Source organism: Oncorhynchus clarkii, chromosome 4 (genome assembly GCF_045791955.1).
Source record: "Oncorhynchus clarkii lewisi isolate Uvic-CL-2024 chromosome 4, UVic_Ocla_1.0, whole genome shotgun sequence".
Classification (NCBI taxonomy): Eukaryota; Metazoa; Chordata; class Actinopteri; order Salmoniformes; family Salmonidae; genus Oncorhynchus; species Oncorhynchus clarkii.
Window position 1 is genome coordinate 31780008 of NC_092150.1, and position 8418 is coordinate 31788425.

Genomic DNA, 8418 nt, shown 5'->3' on the forward strand with positions numbered 1-8418 from the left:
AAGGCATCTAGGGGCCTGCACCAGCACACCGCAAACATCACCATAACACACCTCTCTTGAGATGATAAATACCTGCCCAGGATGGGCCTGGAATGTTTACTAAGACCGTACGGTCTACATCTAATTCCTAGGAGGAATCGCTGTCAATTATGTGAAGATGCCCAAACTTTTATTTTCAAAGATTCGGATCTATGAATTGAAGGATATACCGCAAAATAGAACACAGAGAAGAAGGTAAGTTAAATTATCTATCTAGGAAAGGGACCTTTATAGGCAGTTCATGATACATTTCTGCTATCATGATAGATTGGATGATAATACATACTACTTCCACAGGATCGATATCCTTCTAAGCAGAAAAAGACAGAAAAAAGGCATCCAGTGTATTCTGGCACAAAAGATAAATGATGAGTCCTTTTCTACAAAAATCAAGTAAGTACGGCAACAGTGGAGACTATTTCATAACAATAACATGTCAAATAGTTTTCTTAGTAATATTGACCCATATAATTCCCCCCCCCCCCATTTTTTTTCAATCTTTTTAAGTCCAGAGGACAATAGAGGAATCCAGCCAACTCTTGAGACCTTGTTGAAGGACGAAAGTAATTATAACTGTTTTAACTATGTTGGCCCAGAGTACATTCATTATCATCAATAGTACAGTCTGATTAGACCACCTTCTGACTTTAGCATGAATAATCCCCCAGGGTGCCTTGCAGCCTTCCGAGCCTTCCTGCGGTCCGAATTCAGTGAGGAGAATATTGAATTTTGGCTAGCATGCAGAGACTACAGAAAGACCATCTCACCGGCTGACCTGTTCTGGAAAGCAACAGAGATCTACCAGGAGTTCCTCCATCCCCAGGCCCAGAGAGAGGTCAGTTAGTCAGGCTATGCATCAGCATTCACCTTGGCAGTATCTGGATACAGTTATCCAAAATACTAACATAATATAAGCTAAAGTAGCTGATATAGCTATAATTCCTAGGGTGTGACTATGTAATTCCATGTACTTTGCTGATGTGGGAAATTGACTATTTCAAAGATAACTTAGCCTATCACTAGAACAATTTGACAAGCACTGAAACTTTCTGATGTGATAAAATCCCTCCTTCAAAAATACAGATAACAACCTGTTGGGACAAGATATGATTTCAACAAGCTCACGTAGTGAACAAATGGATTGGCAAGCTTAGGGTGGAAAGGTGACCATATTGCTCAGCTCAGGCTTTTCATAACATTAGCTTCACAAATGTGCGTAGAACTTTCCCTTGGCACTCATTGTAATGGTTTGTGTTTTCCCCCTACAGATCAACGTTGACCACCACATCCACGAGAAGATCAAAAGGTCCATGAAAGCCCCTGCTCTGTGCTGCTTTGACGAGGCAGTGAGACATGTGTACAAACTGATGGAGAGCGACTCGTATTCCAGGTTCCTCAGGTCAGATGCCTACCTGGGGCTCAGACGCAAAGCCAGGACCTTCTGGTAGAGGTTAAGGGTCAAGAGTTTGTGAATCAAGATTCACCAGGTCCAAACAAGGAGGATTCCAAACGAGTCATGGAAACATGAGACTTTAGATCCTGAGGATAGAACTGAAAGATCCCCACAGGAAGTGACACATAATGACCACAGGAAATTAATTATGAGTTGGAGAAGAAGAAGACATGAGTATAAAGTATGGAGAAGCATTGAGTGTTAGAGATGAGTGATGTGTGGTGATGAGTAGTGTCAATGATTCAGAGTGCTAAACAGTACATTTATTCAAACATCTAGACTGACTGATGCATCAAAAGTGGCGTTGGTGTAAAAATAAATTGTGTATAGTGAATCGTTTTAGGTAAGAACAGAAGGTACAGAATGTCTAAATGGAAGGACTTACATTACCAATGGTTACAGAAATGAGTTACGTATGGTTACAGAAATGAGTTACGTATGGTTACAGAAATTAGTTACATATGGATACAGAAATGAGTTACGTATGGTTACAGAAATGAGTTGCGTATGGTTACAGAAATGAGTTACGTATGGTTACAGAAATGAGTTACGTATGGTTACAGAAATGAGTTACGTATGGTTACAGAAATGAGTTATGTATGGTTACAGAAATGAGTTACGTATGGTTACAGAAATGAGTTACGTATGGTTACAGAAATGAGTTACATATGGTTACAGAAATGAGTTACGTATGGTTACAGAAATGAGTTGCATATGGATACAGAAATGAGTTACGTATGGTTACAGAAATGAGTTACGTATGGTTACAGAAATGAGTTACGTATGGTTACAGAAATGAGTTACGTATGGTTACAGAAATGAGTTACGCATGGTTACAGAAATGAGTTACGTATGGTTACAGAAATGAGTTACATATGGTTACAGAAATGAGTTACGTATGGTTACAGAAATGAGTTACATATGGATACAGAAATGAGTTACGTATGGTTACAGAAATGAGTTACGTATGGTTACAGAAATTAGTTACGTATGGTTACAGAAATTAGTTACGTATGGTTACAGAAATGCAGCACTAAAAGGCTTTTAATTATTCCATTCAAGTGTTATTTGTTTTGGCAAAGACAAAAATCTGTTTTTTCATTTCATGCTTATTTGACACCCATGATATGGATCTGTCAGCAATATGAAACATGAATATGTAACGGTTCTCTTGTGGTGAAGTAGAGGCGGACCATAATGCAGCGTGGTTTCTTTGATTCATGTTTAATAACAAAAAGATAAACACGAACACTACAAAACAATAAACGTGGAAAACCAAAAACAGCCCTATCTGGTGCAAAACACAGAGACAGGAACAATCACCCACAAACACACAGTGAAACCCAGGCTACCTAAATATGGTTCCCAATCAGAGACAATGACTAACACCTGCCTCTGATTGAGAACCATATCAGGCCAGACATAGAAATAGACAAACAAGACATCCAACATAGAATGCCCACTCAGATCACACCCTGACCAACCAAAACATAGAAACATACAAAGCAAACTATGGTCAGGGTGTGACAGAATAACTGTTATTCATTTAACTCTTAATACTAATATAGCATGGATGGACCCTGTCAGTTTAAATATACAGTATACTTCCATAAATCAGGATGTTGACGTTGTCAGAGTGAAGGGTTATCTTTAATTTGTCCTGTGACACTGAGTAATCGCGTGTGGTCGGTGGGCAGGGAAAATCGGAGAAATGATTTTCCACAGCCTGCTGACTGTAAGTCTGTTGTGATCACATGTCAGCTGTCTCAGCTAATTGCCCAGAGCCAGCCCAGTGACTATGTATTGAAGCTGGAAAAAAATTGCCCTGTCACCGTTGACCCCACTCTATAGATGGCTCTATTTCTCAAAGTTGTCTCTTAAAAAGGTAATCTGGATGGCTCTAAGAATAACTGTGAGTTTGACCCAGAACTCCCACCAGTGGATTGGAGTCAGTGGATGCTCTGATGCATGTCAAATTGGCCTGAATGTGTCCCCTTGTTAGGGAAGTAATCTCATCACCAAGGAACAACTGTTCTGTGATGACTTTTAGCATCAGCATGGCGCACTATGGACAAATGTCTGGAGGCTAGCACAGCATGATCTTCAATTGAGCATTGCACAATAATTATGAGAAGAACTCAATGTTATTACTACATACAAGGTTATAAATAGACCACAGGAAGAGTAGCTGCTGCTTCAGCAACAGCTAATGGGGATCCGAATAAAATACTAAATACCTAAAGCAGTCTTCAAAGGGAATGTTTTATGTGAGAGTTGATATGTTCAAAGAGGACTATTAGGTAGAGGGAAGACCAGACAATGGCAACTTCTATTGCAATTTTTTGCTCGGTAAGTCAATAGTATGGTATAATATATTCAATTAAACAACATTTTGTTTAATAAATAAAAAAAGGGGAGGGGGAAGTTGGCATGAAGGGATATTCTTGCTCGATGACAGGGATCTCACCCCTCTTGCCTCACGACAACATCACACCACTTTGTCCTTCACAGTCTGACGCTGTTTTCCTTTGTCCCAAACGGTTGCCATGACAGCTGAGGGGAAGTGAGTAATGTGCAATGTATTTCTGATACTGTCTGAGTTACTCAATACCGTCACGCAGGAACTTCTAGAATGGATACTGTTCATATTGGTGTAAAGCAGAAGTAGAAAGGAGATTCAGCAACTCTTGGAGGACGATGTTATTCAAAAAAAATGTTTAAAGCATATTTATGGTGTCAACCACACAGGTGATTGTGGTTTGTTCGTTTAAACCTCTGGTCAGTTTTTACTGTATGATGTAAAGGTAGTTGTGTGGAATTGAGGGCACAAGGCAGATTAACTGTAAGTGGACATGTTTTGGTGTCACTTGGTTGTGCTTGACTGCTTGTGGCCATCTTTGGGTAAGTTGAGGAGAACCACATCAGTTACTGTGCGGAATGACAACGGACAGGTCATTGGACATTGCTGCCTAAAGTCACATTGGCCATGAGGTGTCTATATGACTCTGGCTAATGTATGCAAAGACTATAAACCCACAATCTACAAACTGAACAACTGACTGTCTATATTGGATTTAATCATCATATCATTTAAGTAAAGACACACCTTGCCGCTGGATACAGTATAAGAAATTAAACATCCCAATGACATTTCAACAGGGTACCGAAACACACACCAAGCGAAGGTCATGATTTGCCTATCACTGTCACTGTCTCTGTCATTTGCATCTTAGCAGCCCAGACCAAAAAATATTGTGGACATAAAGAGCACACTTTGAACGAGGAGCAGTTAGGCTGCCTGGAAACCTGGACAAAGAGAGAGAGAGAAAGCGAGAGAGAGAGAGAGAGAGAGAGAGAGAGAGGGGTATCCATAGAGAGAGACGAGAGAGAGGGAGAGAGAGCATGACACAGAGAGAGGTTGAAAGAGAGTGTCGCAAAAAGACAGAGAGCGCATGTCACAGAGAGAGAGAGCGTAGGGGCTTCCTCTCTTGCCACGGTTCACTGGTCTGAGTCTGTGTTTCACCTTCCAGCCCTGCATATAAAGGCCTGAGGTGGAGGGAGACCCCACTATACAGAGAGTGATTCACCCCAGCATGAGCAGCAGCAGGGGACAGAGAGTGTGGGGTTAAAACATGCCCAGCCTAATCATCACAGAGACACTGATACAAACACAGCACTTCAATATGGAGCAGGACGACAGGAGGAGGAACAAGAACTTGTGAGTGTAGCTTATAGCTTTTTTATACTCTCAACAGCTGGCGATTTCGGAAAATGTATTGTGGAGCTTATGTATATTTTGTCAATATTAGGCTATATATTCAATGTACTCTCATAATACTATGGATGTGTCATATACTTTCTAAATACTAAAATGCTTGTACAAATACTTTAGCGTCATACTACATACTTTAGGCCACACATTGTATATAAACACTGCATATGTTTCAGTAAACCTGTGAATACCTTCAACCAAGATACTACATACTGAGATGTCCTCATACAGCAATGGAATAAGTTGTTTTATGAGACGATCATGACCGTTCTTTTTTTCTCTCCATAGGGGAAAGAACTTTATGTGCCGACTGCAATGCATGTTCTCACATTCACCCACCTCTGAGAGGTAAGGATTCTTACCCTTTCTTACTCTGTTACTCTGTGTTGATCCTAATGGTTATTATTATTATATTATTTGAAATGTATATATATATATATATATAACATATTTTACATGTATTGTATTGTTCAAAATCAAATACCACATATGTTGTAGTGTCCATCTGTGGTAGTGTGTGTGAAGTCAAATGAAACTTCAGAAAGCAGGCACGCACATAGGCACACACACACGCACCCATGTGCGGCTATAATTGTTTCCTAATTATGTTGGTTCTATGTGCCCTTTTGCCCTCACATCAAATACCAGTTTTATTTTTACCCAGATTTGATTCTAGTTGAGTAATCACCACACATTTTCTTCCTAGCAGGCTAAGTTTAGAAGATACCCAACAATGGTCTCAGTCACTGGAGAGACTCCTCGAGTCTAAATGTGAGTTTCACTTTATCAGACGATCAAAATAGTTCAAGATAAATTAGCTAAATTAGATCAAATATCTAACTGAAAACAGCCAGATAGAAATGTTGAACAAAAACAGCACGTGTTTCCAGGCTTGGGGCTGTATCTTTGTTTCATGTCTTGGTATGTTTTTATATTCTTCCCCACAGATGGACTGGCGACCTTCAGAACCTTTCTGAAGTCTGAATTCAGCGATGAGAACATTGAGTTCTGGCTGACGTGTGAGGAGTACAAGAAAATCAAGTCTTCATTCAGAATGTCATCGAAGGCCAAAAAAATCTATGAGCATTTCATAAAGGCTGAGGCTCCTAAAGAGGTACGACTGTTATAGTACAGTATATATTGCAGTACATGGCTACATGCTAGAGATTCAAATAGCTGCAGTGACATTTCTACAGAAAGCAACCCTGCATTTGAACTCTTTGTAACCTCATTGATGTTTCAATGTATTTCATCAACATCATCTGGTTAATAAACCCCTCTCAAATGTTTATTTCCAAACATGCTATATGAAATCCATCTTTACTTCGTAAATCTAAATGAATCTTGCTCTTGTTCCAGATAAACATTGACTACCACACGAGGGAGCAGATCAAGAGGGCCGTGAAGAATCCTACACTCCAGTGCTTTGACGATGCCCAGAAGATTGTCTATGGGCTGATGGAGAGAGACTCGTACCCTCGCTTCCTGCGCTCAGACATTTACCGATCCCTCCTGGATTCCCTCACCGCTGACGCCGTCAAGGGCTAATAGGAGCGGATTAGACGACAGGAGAACGTGACAACAGAAACTGGAATGTTTGGGATTCTACAGGATGGAAGGCTGACCAAGCATAGAGAGACTGACAGGCCTGTGTCCCTACGAACCGTGGTCGCCACAACACAAGACCACACCCTAAAACACTGCAAGTGGGATTCGCCCAGAGAAAAAGAAAGACAGAAAGACAGAAGGAAAGGCAGAGAGGATATGAGGAATGCTACAGCGCTGCGATTGCACTGGATGCTGCTGTCTTATCTGTAACTCTGGGAGTGACATCATATCATAGGTGATTAGATCGTCTTTGACAGTGATCACCGAGTGAATGACGATCGAACTGAAACACAACGTCAGCAACCATGCAGTCCCCACTCAACCGGAGGTGCATCCTGTCCTAAAAAGATGGAGAAGAGAGTGTATGTGTGTTTGTGTGTGTGTTTGTGTGTGAGTGTATGTGCGCAACAGGATGCCTATGATACTGTGATAAGATAGGAGATGCAAGGTGGACTTTCACTAGCAATACTAAAGTACGTGGTCTGGAGTGAAACAAAGGAGAGAGCACGCATACAATGGATACCGGCCCAAAATACTATACTATCCTTAATAATATTCACATTTCGTCTCTAAATTCAAACCAGTTTTTCAAAAGGTGGTTGAATCTTTAGATTTGCAAGGCAGTTAAAGACTTCTTACACTGTCTATCATTGAATGATTACCCATTTAGAAGTAGAGGTTAAGTTGTCTGAGTGCAATTGTAGACAGAAGGGTAGCCTATGTCCCACTTTGTATAATGAACTTTGAACTCCTACTTCTCTGATGCAGAATATGTTTTGATTGCTTACAAAGAAAGCACAAAACAATGTTGATAAATTAAGATTAGAATGTTGTACTATTTATTACACAGTCACTGTTAGGATGCTGACTTTTGCAATGCTTGTAAAAATGTTCACGGTTAGATTATTAAATTATATTAAATTAAATTATTAAATTATTTGCAGACAAAATATTTCTTGTCAATCACTCTCTTCTGGCTTATTCTCAATTAACAACTAAATTAAAAAACAACATTTCACTTTGCGGTTGCTCCTGTATGTGTAAGCCCTTATATCTACTAGGCTAGCATATGGAATTCATAAAGTTCATAATTTAGCCATTTGATTTTGAATTTTGGACCCCTGTAGGCATACTATATATACAGTACCAGTCAAAGTTTGGACACACCTACTCATTCCAGGGTTTAATTTATTTTATTTTTTTACTATTTTCTACATTGTAGAATAATAGTGAAGACATCAACACTATGAAATAACACATATGGAATCAATAGTGCTGTTAAGAAGATAGAGCAACATTTTATTATGGACATACAGTAGCAGTCAAAAGTTTGAACACACCTACTCATTCAAGGATTTTTCTTTATGTTTACTATTTTCTCTTTTTTTATGTCTCTCAGATATAGGAAACCTCGAAACCTTGTCCTTATGATTGATTTTTTTGACTGTCTTGTTTTGCCATGTACAAATGTGTTATTCCATGCATTTCTATAGGCAAAAAAAACTAAATCCCAACATTTTCGGGACCCATGTTTGGTCACTTTATT

The 8418-nt window shown here is 39.6% G+C and overlaps 2 protein-coding genes across 3 annotated transcripts; both read left to right on the forward strand.

The window, feature by feature from the left end:
* On the forward strand, nucleotides 1-2774 carry LOC139407669 (regulator of G-protein signaling 21). The gene is made up of 5 exons (XM_071151514.1): nucleotides 1-234; nucleotides 337-432; nucleotides 547-602; nucleotides 708-874; nucleotides 1308-2774. Exons 1-5 carry the CDS (start codon nucleotides 158-160, stop codon nucleotides 1485-1487), a joined length of 576 nt encoding a protein of 191 aa, XP_071007615.1. The 5' UTR covers nucleotides 1-157; the 3' UTR covers nucleotides 1488-2774.
* A 2183-nt stretch (nucleotides 2775-4957) lies between these two features.
* Nucleotides 4958-7890, forward strand: LOC139406723 (regulator of G-protein signaling 21-like). 2 transcript variants are annotated; one of them, XM_071149680.1, is made up of 5 exons: nucleotides 4958-5210; nucleotides 5553-5612; nucleotides 5974-6035; nucleotides 6212-6378; nucleotides 6624-7032. In XM_071149680.1, the coding sequence occupies exons 1-5, from the start codon at nucleotides 5125-5127 to the stop codon at nucleotides 6810-6812; spliced, it is 564 nt and encodes a 187-aa protein (XP_071005781.1). In that variant the 5' UTR covers nucleotides 4958-5124; the 3' UTR covers nucleotides 6813-7032. The 2 variants fall into 2 exon arrangements, with proteins under 2 accessions (XP_071005781.1, XP_071005782.1); XM_071149681.1 differs by having other exon boundaries at nucleotides 5059-5210; nucleotides 5971-6035; nucleotides 6624-7890.
* The last annotated feature ends 528 nt before the right edge of the window (nucleotides 7891-8418 follow it).

Bases quoted from the DNA above. Each gene is read 5' to 3' on its own strand.
- LOC139407669 (XM_071151514.1), top strand. From the start codon at position 158: ATGCCCAAACTTTTATTTTCAAAGATTCGGATCTATGAATTGAAGGAT. The intron at 235-336 runs GTAAGTTAAATT...CTACTTCCACAG, and splicing joins AATAGAACACAGAGAAGAAG to GATCGATATCCTTCTAAGCA. The intron at 875-1,307 runs GTCAGTTAGTCA...TTCCCCCTACAG, and splicing joins ATCCCCAGGCCCAGAGAGAG to ATCAACGTTGACCACCACAT.
- LOC139406723 (XM_071149681.1), top strand. From the start codon at position 5,125: ATGCCCAGCCTAATCATCACAGAGACACTGATACAAACACAGCACTTC. The intron at 5,211-5,552 runs GTGAGTGTAGCT...TTCTCTCCATAG, and splicing joins AGGAGGAGGAACAAGAACTT to GGGAAAGAACTTTATGTGCC. The intron at 5,613-5,970 runs GTAAGGATTCTT...TTTTCTTCCTAG, and splicing joins CATTCACCCACCTCTGAGAG to CAGGCTAAGTTTAGAAGATA.